At 41.0% G+C, this 22306-nt stretch overlaps 1 protein-coding gene and 1 non-coding gene across 2 annotated transcripts; one reads left to right on the plus strand and one right to left on the minus strand.

Moving 5' to 3' along the window:
- Positions 1–370: 370 nt before the first annotated feature.
- Positions 371–5564, minus strand: LOC120107448. The gene is made up of 6 exons (XM_039120725.1): positions 2919–5564; positions 2442–2762; positions 2012–2207; positions 1660–1912; positions 596–1484; positions 371–490 (listed from the first exon to the last, which is right to left on the minus strand). Exons 1-6 carry the CDS (start codon positions 5562–5564, stop codon positions 371–373), a joined length of 4425 nt encoding a protein of 1474 aa, XP_038976653.1.
- LOC120107449 lies at positions 5065–5171 on the plus strand. The gene has a single exon (XR_005509214.1). It is a non-coding gene; the product is annotated as a small nucleolar RNA R71 (small nucleolar RNA).
- Positions 5565–22306: the final 16742 nt, after the last annotated feature.

Below are 22306 nucleotides of genomic sequence, written 5' to 3' on the forward strand. Positions count from 1 at the left end.
AACCTGTACCAACATTCAGCATAATCAAATATCCACTCCCCCAAACATAATTTTCACATTGTCCTCAATGTGAAAGCAAAGAAAAATGGAAGACTAATACTCCCCTTTTAGCAAGGCTGAACACAATGAATGTCCGACTGAATTGAACACGAACTAGCTTTTTGCTTGATTTTTCTGCACCTACACAACACAACCAAAAAGAAAGGAGTAACAACAATAATTATTCAAAGACTTAAATAAAAACAACAATTAAAACATATAACAAAAGACAAAAGAAAGGATTTTTTTTTTATTTTTTTGTTTTTTTTTTTTGGTTGGGTTGCCTCCCAAGAAGCGCTTGTTTACAGTCATTAGCTTGACTTCCACACCATCAACCATTGGTAGGATTCTTCAAAGAGTAAATCACTCCTTTAGGAACCACATTACTAGCAAGATAAGGCTTCAAACGCTGCCCATTAACCTTGAATGCACCAGTGACCTCACTACGCACCTCAACAGCACCATATGGATACACTTTCGTTACCGTGAATGGGCCAGACTACCTAGAACGAAGCTTGCCTGGAAATAACTTAAGTCTTGAGTTCAAGAGTAATACTTGCTGCCCAATTTCGAAGTTTCTAATCTGAAGATGTTTGTCATGCCAATGCTTTGTCTTTTCCTTGTAAATCCGAGTATTTTCATAAGCATCCAACCTAAACTCCTCCAACTCACTCAACTGTAACAATCTCTTTTCTCCCGCAGCTTTCAAATCTATGTTCAACTCCTTGATTGCCCAATAGGCCCTGTGTTCCAATTCCACTGGTAAGTGACAAGACTTTCCAAAGACAAGTCTGTAAGGAGACATACCCAAAGGTGTCTTGAAAGCTGTCCTATAGGCCCAAAGTGCATCATCTAACTTATTTGCCCAATCCTTTCTTGAACTGCTCACAGTTTTCTCCAAAATTTGCTTCAATTCCCTATTTGCAGGTTCCACTTGCCCATTTGTTTGGGGATGATAGGCAAGTGCCACCTTATGAGTAACCCCATATTTCTTCAACAAAGCCTCAAATGACCGATTACAAAAATGGGAGCCTTCATCACTAATAATAGCTCTCGGCACACCAAATCTTGAAAAAATATTTTTCTTCACAAATCTCATCACCACTCGAGAGTCATTAGTCTGAGTTGCAGTAGCTTCAACCCATTTAGACACATAATCCACTGCTACCAGAATGTACTGATTATTGAAGGAAGAAGGAAATGGGCCCATGAAATCAATTCTCCATAAATCAAACAGTTCAACCTCCAGGATATTGGTCAAGGGCATCTCATTCTTTTTTGAAATGTTGCCAACCCTCTGACATCTATCACACATGCTCAACATACTGTCTAGTATCTTGATACATGGTCGGCCAGTAAAAACCAGATTGCCATACCTTTGCAACTGTCTTAGAGGTACTGAAATGTCCACCACACTCCAAGGAATGGCATTGGTCAAGTATATCCTGCATTTCATCTTGGGGCACACATCTTCTAATCATCCCATCTGCACAGTGTTTATAGAGTAGCGGTTCTTCCCAAAAATAATGCTTCACATCCCACAAAAACTTTTTCTTCTGATGATAGCTCAAATCAGGGGGAACAATGCCACTCACCAAATAGTTCACCAAATCAGCATACCAGGGGATGACTGAAACTGCCAACAACTGCTCATCTGGAAAGCTTTCATTAATGGGCACCTCATCTGCTCTTGACTGCCCCTCTAATCTAGACAAGTGATCTGCCACCACATTCTCCATGCCTCTCTTGTCTCGAATCTCAAGATCAAATTCTTGAAGCAACAGCACCCACCGAATCAAGCGCGGTTTGGCATCTTTCTTTTTCAGCAAGTACTTGATTGCTGAATGGTCTGTATATACGATTACCTTGGAACCTACAAGATAAGATCGAAACTTGTCAAAAGCAAACACAACAGCAAGCAATTCTTTTTCAGTAGTTGCATAATTCAACTGTGCATTATTTAAAACTCTACTAGCATAATATATAACATGCAACTTCCTGTCTTTTCTCTGGCCGAGAACAGCACCCAAAGCAAAATTACTAGCATCACACATTAGCTCAAAAGGCAAACTCCAATCTGGGGCTGCCATAATTGGTGCTGACACCAACTCTTGCTTCAACCTGTTAAAAGCATTCAAACAATCCTTATCAAAATCAAACACAACATCCTTATTCAACAGATTACAAAGAGGTTTAGAAATTTTAGAGAAATCCTTAATAAAATGCCGGTAAAATCCTGAGTGACCAAGAAAACTTCTAACTCCCTTAACATTTGTAGGTGGTGGCAATTTTTCAATAATTTCTATTTTTGCTCGGTCCACCTCAAAGCCTCTTGCTGAAATTTTGTGGCCTAAAACAATACCTTCCTGCACCATAAAATGACATTTCTCCCAATTTAAGACCAAATTGGTCTCCTCACAGCGCTGCAAAACTCGAGATAAGTTATCTAAACAACTATCAAAAGAAGATCCAAAAACAGAAAAATCATCCATGAAAACCTCCATGATCTTTTCAACAAAATCAGAGAAAATAGCCATCATGCAACGTTGGAATGTAGCAGGTGCATTACACAAACCAAAAGGCATCCTACGGAATGCAAAAGTACCATAAGGACAAGTGAAGGTGGTCTTTTCTTGATCTTCGGGGGATATAGAAATCTGGTTATACCCTGAATAACCATCTAAAAAACAGTAATACGCATACCCAGCAAGTCTCTCAAGCACCTGATCAAGAAAAGGTAAAGGAAAATGATCCTTACGGGTAACACTATTAAGTTTCCTATAATCTATGCAGACTCTCCACCCAGTTACTGTCCTAGTGGGAATTAATTCATTATTTTCATTATGCACCATAGTCATCCCACCCTTTTTAGGTACTACCTGCACTGGACTAATCCATGAACTATCAGATATAGGATAAATAATCCCTGCATCTAACCATTTAAGAACTTCAGCCCTAACTACTTCTTTCATGTTCGGATTTAACCGTCTCTGATTTTCAACAATAAGTTTATGGTTATCCTCCATTAAAATTCTATGCATACACAATGAAGGGCTAATTCCTCTAAGGTCTGATATAGTCCATCCTATGGCTTTTTTTCTCAATCTCAAAATACGTATCAATTTGTCAAGTTGCTCATCAGACAAAGAAACACTCACAATCACAGGTAAAGTATTATTTTCACCTAAAAATGCATACCTGAGATGTGAGGGTAATGGCTTCAACTCCAGAACTGGTGCTTTCACATTAGAAGGGGGAGGGGGTGGCTTACCTTTGCCGATATCCTCAAAATAAATACCTCTCTTCTTTGTCTTAAAACATGTAGCCTCTAATGCACACGCCACTTTAGCAACCTCTAGATTATCATCTTTACTTGTCCCTGCACTCACTAAACAAGTCTCAAGAGGTTCTTTAGTATTTTCAGCCCTAAAAACCTCTCTGGTCGACTCATCTACAACATCAACTCGAAAAACATGATCAGTAAAAGAAGGATATTTAGTAGCTTCAAATAAATTAATCTCTACCTCTTCTTCACCAACCTTCAAAGTCAACCTACCATTCTTAACATCTATGATAGCTCCAGCTGTGGCTAGAAAGGGCCGGCCTAAAATGATAGGGATCTCGGTGTCTTCTTCCATCTCCAAAATAATAAAATCAACTGGAATGATAAACTTCTTTACCTTGATCAGCACATTCTCAAGAATACCCAAAGGATATTTGACCGATCGATCAGCTAGCTGCAAAGAGATGGTAGTAGGCTTTAACTCCTTCAATCCAAGCTTCCTAGATACAGATAAAGGCATTAGTGAAACACTAGCACCTAAATCACACAAAGCTCTAGAAAAATCAACATCACCTATAGTACAAAGAATAGAAAAACTCCCTGGATCTCTTAGCTTTGGTGGAAGCTTATTCTGGATAATGGCACTGCATTCCTCCGTCAAGGCAATGGTCTCGAAATCTTCCAATTTCCTCTTCTTAGACATGATCTCCTTTAAAAATTTTGTATATGCAGGAATTTGTGCTAAGGCGTCTGCAAAAGGAATATTAATGTGAAGCTGCCTAAACACTTTCAAAAATTTCTCAAACTGTTGATCAATTTTATTCTGCTTAAGCCTTTGAGGAAAAGGAATGGGAGGAACATAAGGTTCGACTGGTGGTAGTGGGGATGGTGTCTTGGCTAGGTCCTCAACTTCTTCACTGACCTTCTTGTTCACCTCTTCATAGTCTACTTTATCACCAACTATAGTCTCACCACTTACCTGACCAAGTTGCTTACCACTTCTCAAGGTGACTGCCTTGCAATGTTCCTTCGGATTGACCTCTGTCTTACTAGGCAAATTATCCTGTCCACGAAAATTGATGGAATTGGCTAACTGCCCCAATTGCATCTCCACATTTCTATTGGAACTCGCCAACTGGTCAACCTTTGCTTCCAGTCTCTCAAATCTCTCTGAACTGGCATTGGCTAACTTCTCAATAGCTATCTCCCAAGACTGTTTACTTTCTGGTTGGGATGGTTTTGGTTGGAAACCAGGAGGATGGAGAGATCTAGAACTGCTACCTTGGTTACCTTGATCTTTCCATGAAAAGTTGGGATGATTCCTCCATCCTGGGTAGTATGTGTTGGAATAAGGGTTGTTCTGCTGCTGCTGCCTGTTATAATTAGACACAAATTGAACCTGCATACAATCAGAACTCATGTGAGCTCCTCCACAGCAATCACAACTCAATACAGGACTAGAAATGGAATTCACATTACCCAGCTTACCGAACATTTTTACTAGAGAATCAACCTTGGCATTCAACATGTTTATGCCATCTACATCATACATACCTGGAACTTTCTTAGGCATACCTCTTTCACTAGACCACTGATAATTGTTAGAGACAATTTCTTCTAACAACTCATATGCCTCTTCTGTTGACTTACTAATTAAAGTACCTCCTGCAGCTGCATCTATAGTAATTCTGACTGAATGTGTTAATCCATTATAGAAAGTCTGTACAATCAGCCAATCAGGAAGACCATGATGTGGACACTTCCTCTGCAAATCCTTTAACCTCTCCCAGGCTTCATACAAAGATTCACCATCAAACTGAGCAAAACTGGTAATATCATTTCTAAGTTTGGCAGTCTTACCTGGGGGAAAATACTTACTCAGAAAAGCTTGTGACAAGGCATTCCAGGTGGTGAAAGAGTTAGGCGCTTTGGAATTCAACCAGGCCTTGGCTTTATCCTTTAGAGAAAATGGAAAAAGTCGGAGTCGAATAGCATCATCACTAACTCCATTCATCTTGATTGTATCACAAATCTCCAAAAAATTGGCAAGGTGTGCATGTGGATCCTCAGAAGGTCCTCCACCAAACTGCTCCTGCTGCACCATCTGGATGAGACCAGGCTTAATCTCAAAATTATTAGCATTGACTGTAGGTCTCACAATACTGGGTTGAGCACCATTGACATTCGGCACTGCATAGTCACCCAACAACCTTTTATTCTGGTTATCTTGATTATCTGCCATGGCTACTGCTTGTTTTTGCTTTAGCTCTAATCTTTGTTGTTTCCTTAATGCTCGTAGGGTTCTCTCAATTTCTGGATCAAAAGGCTCAATTAGCTCACAGTTTCGTGGCATACACTAAATATAGAAAACGTAAATTAACAAAAAGAACAAAACAGTCTAAATTAATGCAGAAAATTATTTGTATTGATATTAAAAACAATCCTCCCCGGCAACGGCGCCAAAAACTTGATAGTCCCTAGCTCTACCACAAGTGCATGGGTCATGACAAGTAGAATAGGGCAAAAAGAGTATCGTTTCCACAAGGAGGCGATTCAAGTACCAATTTATAAATTTCCTATATTATTTAGACAACCCCAAATTGATGTGACTGACTGCAATTTCTTGACCTGAAAAATCAAATGTGAAAGGTTCCTAGGGCTTGGATTTCATCAATTGAATTCCTTCAATGAATTTAAATTTGATTGTTAATATTCTGCTAATTACAATGACCGAATCCCTTTTTTTTATGTGATATCCTCTTTCAAGGTATAACACTGTGGAGTGATTGATTAAAACCCTATTTGATTTTGATGAGCTCAAAGCATTTGAGTATATTTCTTGTTTAATAATGAATTCAATTAAGTGTTTCAGTGAAAATCTTGTCTAAGTGTCTCAAGACTTGGTTCATAATTTTTGGATAAGTTAAGAAGTCAGCTTGAACCAAAGTCTGAGACTCGAGTCGACTCCAGAGTATCACGAGTCGACTCCAAGCGTATCAAGTTCACTGGCACGGGCTCGAGTCGACTCCCGATCTGTACGAGTCGACTCCGACTGAGAACAGACAGACGAACAGAAAGCTTCAACTCAGAACCTGTCAACGAGTCGACTCGCGCACTAGCTTGAACCAAAGTCTGAGACTCGAGTCGACTCCAGAGTATCACGAGTCGACTCCAAGCGTATCAAGTTCACTGGCACGGGCTCGAGTCGACTCCCGATCTGTACGAGTCGACTCCGACTGAGAACAGACAGACGAACAGAAAGCTTCAACTCAGAACCTGTTAACGAGTCGACTCCCAAAGTGCGCGAGTCGACTCCGATGTTCACCGAGTCGACTCCAGGGTAGTAAGAGTCGACTCCAAGAGGAATACAAAGAAAAAGTCAGAGAGCAGTTTTCGGGTCTGAGATTCGAGTCGACTCCAGTGGAACGCGAGTCGACTCCGATGGTTGGCAGGTCGACTCCAAAGACAGCAAGAGTCGACTCTCAGCAGTACACAAAGAAAAAGTCAGAGGGCAGATTCTGGACTCTGAGATTCGAGTCGACTCCCGCATTACGCGAGTCGACTCCGAGACTCCGCGACCACAAAGAAGACAGAAGACCAAGTTACTGCCTCTGAGATTCGAGTCGACTCCCAGACAGCTAGAGTCGACTCCAAGGCAGCTTCACATCAAAAGGGCAGAAGACCAAGTTTCGGAAACTGAGAGCCGAGTCGACTCCGAGGAAGCTCGAGTCGACTCCAAGACTGGACGAGCCAAAAGACAGAAGATAGGGAGTTCGGGCTCTGAGCGCCGAGTCGACTCCCAGGACAGTCGAGTCGACTCGAGTGGACCAAATTCAAAAATACGTCCACGGACTTCATGGGATGAGCCGACTCCGAGAAAGCCAAGTCAGCTCCAGAAGTTGGCGAGTCGACTCTAGGTCAAGACGAGTCGACTCCCAGTCTCGAAGGCAACTTTAATTCAAATCTGGAACAGTTGCCGAGTCGACTCCGGAAAAGTATGAGTCGACTCCCGCTACAGCCGAGTCGACTCCTGATCGCGCGAGTCGACTCTAACCCACCAACGGACACATTGTCAGGCTGCACAGAGTGTGCAGAACGGGCAGAAAAAGCTCTCTAACGGCTAGTTTCCATGGGGGTTGGTTTAAATAGCCACAGAGGACTGTAGCAAGGTAGAGAACAACCATTCCACTCCAAGTAATCAAGCTTTCAATCTCTGCAACTTGTTCTTCAATGAAAAAGAGGGAAGAGCAGCATTAACTGCATCCACCTACTTCTTCCCAACATTGAAAGGGCCTTCTCCTGCATTCAAGTCGACTACACATTCAAGAGGAGACCCGAAGTTCAAGAAGCCCTTCCTCTTCTCCAACTTAAAAGCGTTTGAGGGCTCTTAACTTTGTTATTGTTCATATTGCCATTTATCTGCTTTTGAGAAGCTGTATTTTTCTGTTTGTCTCTTTTATCTACACCTTTGTCTTTGCTTGGTTCAATCGGGGCATTGAATCAAGAGTATTGAGGTTGGTTGGTGAGCCGAGTGTAAAACCAATGTGTAAGGGTTCGATTGTGATTCCGGAAAAACAATCGGGGTTGGTTCTAGTCGGTGAGCCTGGGAAAACCGACCGAGTTCGTTGTGAGCTCATAAAACAACAAGTTTGGTTGTGAGCTTGGAAAACAACCGGCTGTAATCCAAGGGGTTATAGTGAATTTCCAAGAGAGACTTGGGGAGTGAACGTAGGAGCAAGGGTTAGCTCCGAACCACTATAAAAGCTTTGTGTTTGTGATTGCTTGTCTCTTACCATTACTCTCATTTCATACACATCACAGCAACTAATTAATCATCTTGTAAAAAGCATTAATTAGTCACCCACAAACGCTTTAATAGTTAAAATTATTTTAAAACCCAATTCACCCCCCCTCTTGGGTTGTCTATCTGGGCAACAAGTGGTATCAGAGCCTAAACTCTTCCACCCAAGAGTAAAAGATCAAAATGACAACCCCATTTGGATCTTCCCACATTGAGGGTCAGTCCACCCAAAGATCCCCATTCTTTAATGGATCCGACTACTCATATTGGAAGGCTAGGATGAGAATATTCATCCAAGCCCAAGACTATGAGATGTGGACCATTGTAGTAAATGGGCCATACATCCCATCCATATATGTAGAGGGTGTCACGGTACCCAAACTAGAAAAGGATTGGGATGAACATGACATGAGGAAGGCACAACTAAACTCTAAAGCTATGAATGTGCTTTATTGTGCCTTAGATAGAAATGAATTTAATAGGGTCTCTACTTGTAATTCTGCAAAAGAGATTTGGGACAGACTTGAAGTGACCCATGAGGGCACGAATCAAGTCAAAGAATCCAAAATAAATATTTTGGTTCATAAATATGAACTATTTAAAATGGATTCTAATAAAACAATTACATGCATGTTTACTAGGTTTACTGACATTGTCAATGGCCTAAAAAGCCTTGGCAAGAACTATACTAACAGTGAGCTTGTCAGGAAAATCCTTCGGTGTCTACCAAGGTCATGGGAAGCTAAAGTGACCGCAATCCAAGAAGCCAAGGACCTGAACAAATTACCACTTGAGGAGCTTCTTGGATCCCTAATGACGCACGAGCTAACCATGAAACAACACAACGAGGAAGAGTCCTCCCATAAGAAAAAGGTAATAGCTCTAAAATCTACTTCATCTAACAAGGACTTATCTTGCAGTAGCAGCAGTGAAGAAGAAGAACATGAGGATGATGATGGTGAGGCACTTCTTGTGCGCAAATTCAGAAAATTCATCAACCACAAGAAGTCCTATCATCAAAGGAGAGGCCCCTCAAATTCCTACCGCAAGGACAAAGGTAAGGAAAGGGAAAATGAGGGGATTGGCTGTTACGAGTGCAAGAAGCCGGGTCACATAAGAGCTGAGTGCCCTTTACTGAAGAAGGGGAGCAAGTACAAGAAGAAGAAGGCTCTTGTCACGACACTATTCGACTCAGACTCATCATCCTCTTCATCGGATGAGGAACAAGAGGAAAAGGCCAATTTCTGCTTCATGGCCAATGGAAATGAGGTAATGCTCGAATCGCCTTTAGATTTTACTTTTGATGAGCTTTATGATGCCTTTAATGAACTAATGATTGAATATAAGGCTATAAATGTTAAAAACAGAGAATTAAAAGTAACTAACCAAACTTATATCCGTAAGTATGATTCATTAGTTAAGGATAAGGATTTAATCACCAAAGAAAATATAGACCTTAAGACAAGCAATCAACTTTTAACTCAAAAGACTAATACCTTAACTAAGGATAATGAAAAACTAACTAAGGAACTCTCAGAACTTAAAAACCATAAACAAATCTTAAACAAGGATCTCACAAAAGAACTAAATGATCTAAAGGCAGAAAATCAAACACTAACCAAAGAACTTATACAAACCCTTAGTTGAAAAATTTACATATAGCTCAGAAAAATTGAATATGATACTAAATAGTCAACGAGCAGTATTTAATAAAGCGGGTTTAGGATATCAACGAAGAAATAAACAAAAACTTCTTAGTAACTTCTTTGTTAAAGCTGGGAAAAGTGAAACTAAAAAAATAACCTGCTTTTGTTGTGGAACTATAGGTCATAAAGCAAATGTGTGTAATTTTAGGAAAGGTAAAACAAAAAGAAAAATTAAAAGGGTATGGGTTCCAAAAGGAACCAACTTGACTAACCATGAAGGACCCAAGAAAACTTGGGTACCTAAGATGACATGATTTGCTTGTGTAGGAGTGTCTTGCAGCCAAGGTCAACAAAAACTACTAGTATTTGGATAGTGGCTGCTCAAGACACATGACGGGTGATAAGGATCAATTTTTCACCTTTGAAGCTAAGAAGGGAGGTGCTGTGACTTTTGGAGACAACAACCAAGGTCACATCATTGGTATTGGTAAAGTTCAAATCACCCCTTCTACTTTTATTGATAATGTTAGATATGTTGATGGTCTTAAGCATAACTTGTTAAGCATTAGTCAATTATGTGATAAAGGGTATGATGTTATGTTTAAACCATCACTATGCATTATAACAAACCCTAATGACAATAGTTTAGTCTTTAAAGGAATTAGACGTGGAAATGTATATGTTGTAGACCTTGAAGATCTTGCAAAATATAACCAATGTTTAGTTGTTAATGAAACTAAAGATAATGATGCTAGTTGGTTATGGCACCGTAAGTTAGGTCATGCAAGCATGGACACAATAACTAAACTAGTTAAAAGAGATTCCGTGATAGGTTTGCCAAAATTAAAATTTGAAAAGAACAAAATATGTGAAGCATGTCAATTTGGCAAACAATCCAGGAACTCATTTAAATCCATAAAATGTGTCTCTACCTCTAGACCTCTAGAATTATTACACATGGACCTATTCGGACCAACTAGAACGACAAGCCTAGGTGGAAATAAATATGGTCTAGTTATTGTAGATGATTATTCTAGGTACACTTGGGTTATGTTCTTAGCACATAAAGATCAAGCTTTTTCAGTATTTAAAAAGTTTCATAAGGAAGTAACCAATGCTAGAGATACTTCAGTAATAGCCATTAGAAGTGACCATGGTACCGAATTTGAAAATCAGTTATTCAATGAGTTTTGTAGTAAAAAGGGAATAACTCATAATTTTTCTGCACCTAGGACACCACAACAAAATGGAGTTGTGGAGAGAAAAAATAGAACTCTAGAGGAAATGGCTAGAACTATGTTATGTGAAAGTAACCTCCCTAAGTACTTTTGGGGAGAAGCCATTAATACTTCTTGTCATATATTAAATAGAGTTTTATTAAGACCCATTATAAAGAAAACACCTTATGAACTTTGGAAAAACAGAAAACCAAAGGTAAACTACTTTCATGTTTTTGGATGTAGGTGTTTTGTTCATAATAATGGGAAAGATAATCTAGGTAAATTTGACTCTAAATCTGATGAGGGCATATTCTTAGGTTACTCTACAACTAGTAAAGCCTATAGAGTCTTTAATAAAAGAACCCTAGTTATAGAAGAATCTATACATGTTGTATTTGATGATTCTAGTGACATCTCCTCTAGTAAGAAAGTTAACTTTGATGATGATGCTGAAATTCTTGAAGAAAAGATAGATGAAATGACATTACAAGATGATAATCAAAAATTGATTGAAGGAGCATCATCAAGCCAAGAGGCTATTGTGGATCATGGGCTAACTAAAGCTTGGAGGTATGCTCACGGGCATCCTAAGGAACTAATTCTAGATGACCCATCTCAACCGGTTAGGACTAGAGCATCCCTTAGGAATTTAAATAACCATCTAGCTTTTGTCTCACACTTTGAGCCCAAACATATAGAAGAAGCCGAAAATGATGTAAATTGGATAAATGCAATGCAAGAAGAATTAAACCAATTTACTAGAAACAAAGTGTGGAATCTAGTTGAGAGACCTTCTGAATATCCAATTATAGGTACAAAATGGATTTATAAAAATAAACTAGATGAAAATGGAATCGTAATAAGGAATAAGGCTAGACTAGTAGCAAAGGAGTATAATCAAGAAGAAGGTATAGATTTTGATGAAACCTTTGCTCCTGTAGCTAGACTTGAGGCTATTAGATTATTATTAGCATATGCATGCTCTAAGGACTTCAAACTATTTCAAATGGATGTAAAAAGTGCATTTTTAAATGGGTATATTAATGAGGAGGTATATGTAGAACAACCTCCTGGTTTTGAAAATCATCAATACCCTAATCATGTTTATAAATTGAACAAAGCACTTTATGGTTTGAAACAAGCACCTAGAGCATGGTATGAGAGACTTAGCAAATTCCTATTAGAACATGAGTTCTCTAGGGGTAATGTAGATACAACTCTATTTCTGAAAAAGAAAAACCAAGATATGCTGTTAGTACAGATTTATGTTGATGATATTATTTTCGGTGCTACTAACAATCGTCTCTGCGAAGAATTTGCTAACTTGATGCAGAGTGAATTTGAGATGAGCATGATGGGAGAGCTGACTTACTTCTTTGGACTCCAAATCAAACAATCTGAAGGAGGCATCTTCATCAATCAAGCCAAATATATCAAGGAGATGCTCAAGAAGTTTGATATGGAGGGAAACAAATCAATCAGCACCCCCATGAGTTCATCATGCAAATTAGACCAAGATGAATCAGGTAAATCTGTAGATCAGAAACTGTATCGAGGTATGATAGGATCCTTATTGTATCTTACTGCAAATAGACCTGATATTATGTTTAGTGTTTGCATGTGTGCTAGATATCAGGCTAATCCTAAAGAATCACATCTAGTTGCAGTTAAGAGAATTTTTAAATATTTAATAGGAACTAAGAATATAGGGCTATGGTACTCTAAAGAATCTAGCCTAAACTTAATAGGATACACAGATTCAGACTTCGCTAGATGTAAGCTTGATAAAAAAGTACCAGCGGGTCGTGTCAATTTCTAGGAGAAAACCTTATCTTATGGTTTAGCAAGAAACAAAACTCGGTTGCATTATCTACTGCTGAAGCTGAATATGTTGCAGCCGGGAGTTGTTGTGCTCAAATCCTGTGGATTAAACAACAACTAGAAGATTATGGCATTAAACAAGATAAAATTTCCATTAATTGTGATAATACAAGTGCCATTAATCTAACTAAAAATCCAATTCAGCATTCAAGAACTAAACATATTGAGATAAGACATCACTTCATAAGAGATCATGTATTGAATGGTGATGTGACACTCCAATTTATTTGTACTGATGATCAATTAGCAGACATTTTTACAAAACCCCTAAGTGAAGAGAGGTTTAGTGTGCTTAGGAGGGGATTAGGAGTGATTGATCCATCCTAGTGGTAGTTTCCACTAGATTCGTTGATTTTGATGATTAGATTGTGGTTAAAATAGAGTTTCTTTTCAATGTTCATCAAATCAGATCATAATTTAGTGATTTTTCCTCATTCGGCACGAACATAGCATGATTTTTAGGTGCGTGCCAAAGTTAGAGACGACTCGAGTAAGTTTCAGAGTCGGCTCCTAAGGGGGAGTCGACTCGCGCATTTGCGGGAGTCGACTCGCAAAGATGGCAGCAAAGGGGGAGTCGACTCGCATATAGCCGGGAGTCGACTCGAGGTCTACAGGCGCATAAGAAGAGTCGACTCGCGCATATTCTGGAGTCGACTCGAGGTCGAGTCGACTCGCGACTCAGTGGAGTCGACTCGCAGTCGGGATCCGACTTTTTAACCCTAGATTTGTCGTTTCGAAAACACTTATTTCTCAAGCCGCCACTATTCACAAGCCCTAGAGCCGACTCCTAGGTCGTCCCCAATCCTTCCCAAGGCTTTTTCCAATCGATTCTTCACCGGTCTTTGGGTTTTCATCCCTTCCTAGGTCGTACCCGGTCGGTCCCAAGCCTTCTCCGTCGACCTTTCTCCGTCCTTTAGTTTTTTTTTTCCCGTCTAGGTCATTATGCCGCGTAAGACCATAGTCCGGAAGAGGTCCCGACCCGAGGCCGGTCCCGAGCGGCGCTCCAAGGCGCGGCACGATCCCGCGAGGCCACCACCTTCGGCTCGTTCCCCGCCTAGGGCGGTTCCCGTGAGGCCATTGGCCGGGAAGGCCGTCACCACCGGGAGATATGTCGACTTCGACTATCTCTCCCGGGAAGGGTTCACCATAGGTGATAGGCTTAGGGTCCAGGGCTTAGAGTTTTTCCTTACATTAGACCTCTCCACTTACCCTGGCCTTGTTAGAGAGTTTTACGGTATCGTCCATCGGGGAGATGGGGGTATCGAGGGCACAGTAGCCGGTGTCCCTCTGTTCGTTACGGAGGATCTCATTGCCCACATCCTCCACCTTCCACAAGTAGGGGTGGCTCCCACACACCCTGAGGACAGGGTTGAGGCCCTTACGGCCGTTCTAGGGCATCCACCCCAGTCACCTCTAGACGAGGTATCCGCTAGCTCACTACCGATTGAGGTGCGGATCCTCTTGAGTATATTGTCTAGGTCCATCTTCCCTAAGACAGGGAGATTTGATTTTGTAAATGAGAGAGACCTAGCTCTTATGTTTTATATTCTTCAGGACACCCCAATCAACTTCCCCAAACTCATCTATAGGTATCTGTGTGAGCCCCTAGATAGACCTAGGCTCACCCTCCCATACGGCATGATATTCACTCTTCTGTTCAGGGAGTACGAGATTTCCATTCCTGAGGGGGAACCCTCTAAGGCATTGCGATGGACAGATCGCATGCGAGCGGGGACCCTACACAGGATGGAGTTTCGGAAGAGAGAGGGGATCTGGGTTAGGAAGTCATCCATCACCACACAGACCACCAGACCTTTCCCCAGTCCTGAGCCCGATTCTGACTTTCCCAACGTACCAGACTTTCCATCCACTTCTGCTCCTACCACCTCCGCCGGACCCTCCTCCTCAGCTCCACCCACTCAGCCTATGGAGGTCCGGATCTCGTCTGAGCAGCTCTGGGAGCTGCGGCAGGAGATAGTCCGAGATCTGCTCCAGGAGCTCCGGGGTTCAGTGCCTGCTCCCACTCCTGCACCTTCGTCAGCGTTGGTCCCTTCCTTGACAGCCGTGACTGACATGACGGCCCATGTGCGGGAAGAGATCGACAATGTACGGTTCCTGGTCCAAGTCCAGTTCCACAGCATGAGTGAGGTCACGAGCACCACTCGACGGATGCGGGATGACATCGGCCGTGACATGTCCACCACCACCGCGGGGGCCGAGCGCTTGTCGAATGTGCTCATCGACAAGCTGGACGGACTGCAGAAGTCAGTACTCGAGCTGGATACGACACAGAGCAGGGCCATCCAGGCCATCATTCGCCAGCTAGAGAACGTGACCAATGCGGTCCAATCACTCGTGGAGCGCATGCCTCGAGGAGATACATCCTCGAGAGGAGGAGCCACATCCTCGAGAGGAGGAGTCACATCCTCGAGAGGAGGAGATACATCCTCGAGAGGAGGACCTACATCCTCGAGGAGACCGTAGCTACTTTTTGTATTTTGCTTTGACATGTATTGCTTTACGTTACTTATTATATTCTGAAATGTACTTACATACAAATTAATACAATGAGTAGCCGCATTTTTCTTCAATACTGTGCCTTTTGATCTATGTTTGATTGTGTGTTCTGTTTACCTCCTTTTTGATATGATGACAAAAAGGAGGAGAAATATGTAAAAAGAGGAAAAATATGTATAAAATATGTAAAAGGAATCAATGAAAATCAATAAAAAGATAAACTCTTAAAACACACAAATTTGTTCTAAGTGGATTCGGTACCTCGAGGCTCATTATCTCTCTTTTGGGGCTCCTAATGGAGTAATCTCCAGAATCTATTCAAGGGATATTCGGAGATTAGCTGAATCCTACTCAAGAACAAATTGACAGATTTTCCCTCTAAAAACCAAAATTTCAGTTCAAAAACTTCAAAGCATTAAAAGGAAATTCAAAGAATCAAAACAAAGTAGAATGCATATGTTGAGGGGGGGAATCTGAATTTTTAAGAAAGCTAAATCATTAAATATATATAAGCCAAACAATTGATTGCATGAGATGAAGGCTTATATAATTCCAAATGAAAGGGGGAGCTTTAACTCCGAAATTTATTGTTTCACTCCTTTCAAGCTTGGATAAATTGAACTACCAGACATTTGAATTCATTTATGGATTTTATTTCATTGTTTATTGTGCAATTCACTTTACATATACTCAATGTTTTGTCATCATAAAAAAGGGGGAGATTGTGGAGTGATTGATTAAAACCCTATTTGATTTTGATGAGCTCAAAGCATTTGAGTATATTTCTTGTTTAATAATGAATTCAATTAAGTGTTTCAGTAAAAATCTTGTCCAAGTGTCTCAAGACTTGGTTCATAATTTTTGGATAAGTTAAGAAGTCAGCTTGAACCAAAGTCTGAGACTCGAGTCGACTCCAGAGTATCACGAGTCGACTCCAAGCGTATCAAGTTCACTGGCACGGGCTCGAGTCGACTCCCGATCTGTACGAGTCGACTCCGACTGAGAACAGACAGACGAACAGAAAGCTTCAACTCAGAACCTGTCAACGAGTCGACTCCCGAAGTGCGCGAGTCGACTCCGATGTTCACCGAGTCGACTCCAGGATAGTAAGAGTCGACTCCAAGAGGAATACAAAGAAAAAGTCAGAGAGCAGTTTTCGGGTCTGAGATTCGAGTCGACTCCAGTGGAACGCGAGTCGACTCCGATGGTTGGTAGGTCGACTCCAAAGACAGCAAGAGTCGACTCTCAGCAGTACACAAAGAAAAAGTCAGAGGGCAGATTCTGGACTCTGAGATTCGAGTCGACTCCCGCATTACGCGAGTCGACTCCGAGACTCCGCGACCACAAAGAAGACAGAAGACCAAGTTACTGCCTCTGAGATTCGAGTCGACTCCCAGACAGCTAGAGTCGACTCCAAGGCAGCTTTACATCAAAAGGGCAGAAGACCAAGTTTCGGAAACTGAGAGCCGAGTCGACTCCGAGGAAGCTCGAGTCGACTCCAAGACTGGACGAGCCAAAAGACAGAAGATAGGGAGTTCGGGCTCTGAGCGCCGAGTCGACTCCCAGGACAGTCGAGTCGACTCGAGTGGACCAAATTCAAAAATACGTCCACGGACTTCATGGGATGAGCCGACTCCGAGAAAGCCAAGTCAGCTCCAGAAGTTGGCGAGTCGACTCTAGGTCAAGACGAGTCGACTCCCAGTCTCGAAGGCAACTTTAATTCAAATCTGGAACAGTTGCCGAGTCGACTCCGGAAAAGTATGAGTCGACTCCCGCTACAGCCGAGTCGACTCCTGATCGCGCGAGTCGACTCTAACCCACCAACGGACACATTGTCAGGCTGCACAGAGTGTGCAGAACGGGCAGAAAAAGCTCTCTAACGGCTAGTTTCCGTGGGGGTTGGTTTAAATAGCCACAGAGGACTGTAGCAAGGTAGAGAACAACCATTCCACTCCAAGTAATCAAGCTTTCAATCTCTGCAACTTGTTCTTCAACGAAAAAGAGGGAAGAGCAGCATTAACTGCATCCACCTACTTCTTCCCAACATTGAAAGGGCCTTCTCCTGCATTCAAGTCGACTACACATTCAAGAGGAGACCCGAAGTTCAAGAAGCCCTTCCTCTTCTCCAACTTAAAAGCATTTGAGGGCTCTTAACTTCGTTATTGTTCATATTGCCATTTATCTGCTTTTGAGAAGCTGTATTTTTCTGTTTGTCTCTTTTATCTACACCTTTGTCTTTGCTTGGTTCAATCGGGGCATTGAATCAAGAGTATTGAGGTTGGTTGGTGAGCCGAGTGTAAAACCAACGTGTAAGGGTTCGATTGTGATCCCGGAAAAACAATCGGGGTTGGTTCTAGTCGGTGAGCCTGGAAAAACCGACCGAGTTCGTTGTGAGCTCGTAAAACAACAAGTTTGGTTGTGAGCTTGGAAAACAACCGGCTGTAATCCAAGGGGTTATAGTGAATTTCCAAGAGAGACTTGGGGAGTGGACGTAGGAGCAAGGGTTAGCTCCGAACCACTATAAAAGCTTTGTGTTTGTGATTGCTTGTCTCTTACTATTACTCTCATTTCATACACATCACAGCAACTAATTAATCATCTTGTAAAAAGCATTAATTAGTCACCCACAAATGCTTTAATAGTTAAAATTATTTTAAAACCCAATTCACCCCCCCTCTTGGGTTGTCTATCTGGGCAACAAACACCTATACCTATATTAATCCTATGTCTACTTTCGTGATCATAGAAATTAATATAAATTCATTATGATCTGTGAAATTCTTGATTGTAGGTCACAAGGGTGTGCATTTATTTCTAAACTACACCACCAATGTTTGATAAATTCACCAACTAATATCGAACTTCAACTTTCGTTACTTCATTCAACATCTTAAGCATGCAATTCATGGCCAGTAAATTGCAAGAATGAAAACCGAAATCATCAAATTGCAATTAACAAAAGATATTCAATACAACCATACTCAATTCATATCAAAAATTCAATGACTACGTCCTAACCCTAGGATAAGAAAACTAGCAAATCATAACTAATAAATCAATCCAATTATTTCTCAAACATAAATTCGCATTCAACATTCTTAATAACAATTCAGCAAATAAAAAAATAAAAAAAATATATATATAAGAGAAAGGAAAAGAACTCTGTATTTGCAAAAATCCTCCGTTCCGTTCTTTCTCCCAGAATTCCAGCTTTTTCTTCCTCTCGGAATTTCTAGCTTTTCCTCCTCTCGGAATTTTAGATTCTCTGCTTCTTTTTTTTTTTATCTGCTTCTCCTCTTCTTCGTATCTGCTAGCTCTCCTCCTTTTTCGGAATTTCCTTTTTTTGAATTTTAAAACAGATTTCCTCCCTATCTGCTAGCTGAAATCCCGAAATTCTAGGCTGATTTTTAGACTCGACTCCCAGCTGGATTTAGAGCACCAAACGATATACTTTGGAGTTGGACCCTTCACGAAAGTTTTAGATATAGTTCTCAGCTTTCCAACGCATCTGGGTTTGCATTATTCTGACTTATATAACTCCAAATACAAGCTGAAAACCGAAACAGGGTCTGGGCCGCAGTAAAATTCTGGACCGATTCGGACTTCTCCGTTTCGGCTAAGTTTTGGACTTTAAAACGGCAGAACTTGGTTTTATGATCTTCATAAAAGTTTTAGGTCTCCATCTTATCTTTCTAGCAAGCTAAACAACATCTGAAACAGAGGTCTGTAGCTCCAGTTAGAACTCAAAAACCGAACAGTGTTCTGGGTTGACTAGACCAGCCCAATTTCAACCAATTCAATAATTAAACACCTGCAAAATACCAAGAATTTTCAAGAATTAAATAAATATAAAAGACACCTAAATTCTAGACAAATGAGCTAAGAACATACAAAACACTCTAAAACAAAATAATTAAGACTAAGAAAATGTGTGAAATAAATTCCCACGTCAATCACACACACAAATACTAAGGTTTATAGTGGTTTGGTGCACTCCCAGCACCTAAGTCCACTCCCCAAGCCTAGCTTGAGATTTCACTATAACCCAACAGATTACAGCCTGATTGTTTTTCGGGCTCACAATCAAAAATTCAGTTAGTTTTCCTAGGCAACCAACCGAAAACCTATCCCCGTTTGTTTTCCAGGCTCACAAACAACCCAGTTGGTTTTCAGACAAACCAACCAAAAATTTTACACTGTTTGTTTTTCCGGGCTCACAAACAACCCAGTTGGTTTTCAAACAAACCAACCAAAAATTTTACACCGTTTGTTTTTTCGGGCTCACAAACAATCCAGTTGGTTTTCAGACAAACCAACCAAAAACTTTACACCGTTTGTTTTCCTGGGCTCACAAACAACCCAGTTGGTTTTTAAATAAAACAACCAGAAACTATTTTTCTTGCTGAATACTTTCGATTCAGCAACTTCCAATCAAGGCTTGGAAGAGCTTTTACACGTTTCAAATGAATGAAATTGTTACAGCAACAGTTAATCCAGATAAATGAGAGCTATAACCAGAAAACTTAAAGCTTCAGAATATATAGTATGAAACAATAAAAATAAAGGCTAAAGCTGATGAAGAAGTTGGCTGTGGAAGAGTGTCCCAATGCTCGAACAACAGCTCTTCTCGATGCAATGAGAAGCTTCGAGTGATTTCCTCACAGGAATAAGATTCATATGGGGTGATTGATAAAACCTCTATTTGATTTTGATGAGCTCAAAGCATTTGAGTATATCTTATGTTATACTAATGAATTCAATCTAGTATTTCAAGCATATATTTGTATATTTTCAATTAAGTGCCTCAAGCTTTGGTTCAAAATAAGTTGGACAAGTATTGAACCCTATTTGAACCAAGGGCTGATTCTCGAGTCGACTCCGGAAGATTACGAGTCGACTCCAAATGGTTTAGAGTTTCTGGCATGAGCTCGAGTTGACTCCGATACTCTACGAGTCGACTCCGACTGAGAACAGAAAGAAAGATAGAAAGATGGTTTTCAGACCCTGTCAGCGAGCCGACTCCAAAAGGCTCCGAGTCGACTCCGATGCTTGACAAGTCGACTTCCAACGGTTCCGAGTCGACTCTAAAGGGTAACAGGCAGAAAGACAGAATGATGGTTTTTAGACCCTGTTACCGAGTCGACTCCAGAAGGTTACGAGTCGACTTCGATATTTGGCGAGTCGACTCCCAGTTATGTCCGAGTCGACTCCCAGAGGAAAGCAAGTCCAAAAGGCAGAGAACCATTTTTGGAGATCCTGTGAACGAGTCGACTCCAAGTGTTCCAGAGTCGACTCCCAAGTCAGCCGAGTCGATCCCAACAAAGTGCGAGTCGACTCCGAGGCAGCTCAAATCAACAGACAGAGGATCGGTTTTTCGGGCTCTGAGAGCTGAGTCGACTCCAAGAGGATCCGAGTCGACTCGAGAGAGAAATACAGAAAAATAGATCTCTGTAATTCTGAGAACGAGCCGTCTCTAAAATGCCGAGTCGACTCCAGATCTTGGCGAGTCGACTCCAGGCTTGGACCGAGTCGACTCCAGGTTGGGACGGCACTTTAATTCAAATCCTGAACAGTGGGCGAGTCGTCTCCAGTAAAGCATGAGTCAACTCCAGCAACAGCCGAGTCGACTCCAGATCGAGCGAGTCAACTCCAACCTCAATGGATACATTGTTAGGAGGTGCAGACTGTGCAGAACGGCTACAAATCAGTGTCTAACGGCTATTTTTCAAAAGGGACTATTTAAATAGCCAAAGTAAATAGTTGTAGACAACAAAAAAAAGTTACTCCATCTGTGCATTAAGGCATTTCCAACTACCAAGAGTCCATTGAGAGAAAAGACAAGCAAAAGAAGGAAGAAACGCATTCAATTCATTCCTAGAAGTTTTTCCTTCGCATTCAAGGCTCTTCTTCTGACATCAAATCTTCAGTGCACTCATAGAGGAGACTCAGAGATCGAGAAGCCCTTTCTTCCTCTTTCGAAATATGTTTGAGGGCTTCTAACTTTACTCTATTCATATTGTTTCATATTTGCTTCTTAAGAAGCTTTCCTTGTATCTTTTTCCAAACTATTTTTCTTACTTGGTTCAATCAGGGGATTGAATCGAGGGTTGTAAGGTTTGTTGGTGAGCAAAAGAAAAAACCAACAGTGTAAGGTTGTGGTTTGTGAACCGGAAAAAACCAATTGGGTTTGATTGTAATCCCGAAAAAATAATCGGGTGGTTCTAGTCGGTGAGCCTGTGAAAACCAATCGAGTTCGTTGTGATCTCGCAAAAACAACAAGTTGGGTTGGAAACTTGTAAAACAACCGGCTGTAATCCTAGAAATTATAGTGAACTCCCAAGTGCGGCTTGGGGAGTGGACGTAGGAGCAAGAGTTGGCTCCGAACCACTATAAAGTCTCTTGAGTTTGTATTGATTAATTGTCTCTTCCCCTCTCTCTCCATTCACTACATTTAGTAATCTATTTAACCTGCTTGCAATAGATTTAATTAATTACTCATTAATTTTTTAATTTGTCAATAATTAATTAAAATCCAATTCACCCCCTCCCTCTTGGATTGTCTCCTTGGGCAACAATTCAGATGAATGCTGGTGAGGATGATGAACTGTTAAGCTTTTTCTTCTCTTTTTCTTGGTGGAAACTTTTCTTTCTTGACAGAATTTTTCTATCTTCCTTATTGTTTTCCTTCTAAGGTTCTCTCGAATTTATAGATGAATTCCTCAGCAGGATTCGAATTTCTTTCTTTCCGTTCTGATGGAAATATTTTTTGTTACAAAAGAAGACAAAAGTTGTTGCAGTGGTTCCAGCAGTACAGGGGTCGACTCATGTAACTCAGGGGTCGACTCATGTTTGTCCTGGGTCGGCACTTCAAGATATTAAGATGGCTCTTACTGTGACAACTTTAAAGGGTCGGCTCTTC

This window comes from Phoenix dactylifera, unplaced genomic scaffold (assembly GCF_009389715.1).
Source record: "Phoenix dactylifera cultivar Barhee BC4 unplaced genomic scaffold, palm_55x_up_171113_PBpolish2nd_filt_p 000866F, whole genome shotgun sequence".
NCBI lineage: Eukaryota > Viridiplantae > Streptophyta > Magnoliopsida > Arecales > Arecaceae > Phoenix > Phoenix dactylifera.

Coding starts and splice junctions, on each gene's coding strand:
- LOC120107448 (XM_039120725.1), bottom strand. CDS start 5,564: ATGGCAGATAATCAAGATAACCAGAATAAAAGGTTGTTGGGTGACTAT. Junction 1,913..2,011: donor GCATGTTATATATTATGCTA/GTAGAGTTTTAA, acceptor CTTATCTTGTAG/GTTCCAAGGTAATCGTATAT. Junction 491..595: donor ACTTCGAAATTGGGCAGCAA/GTATTACTCTTG, acceptor GGTGCTGTTGAG/GTGCGTAGTGAGGTCACTGG.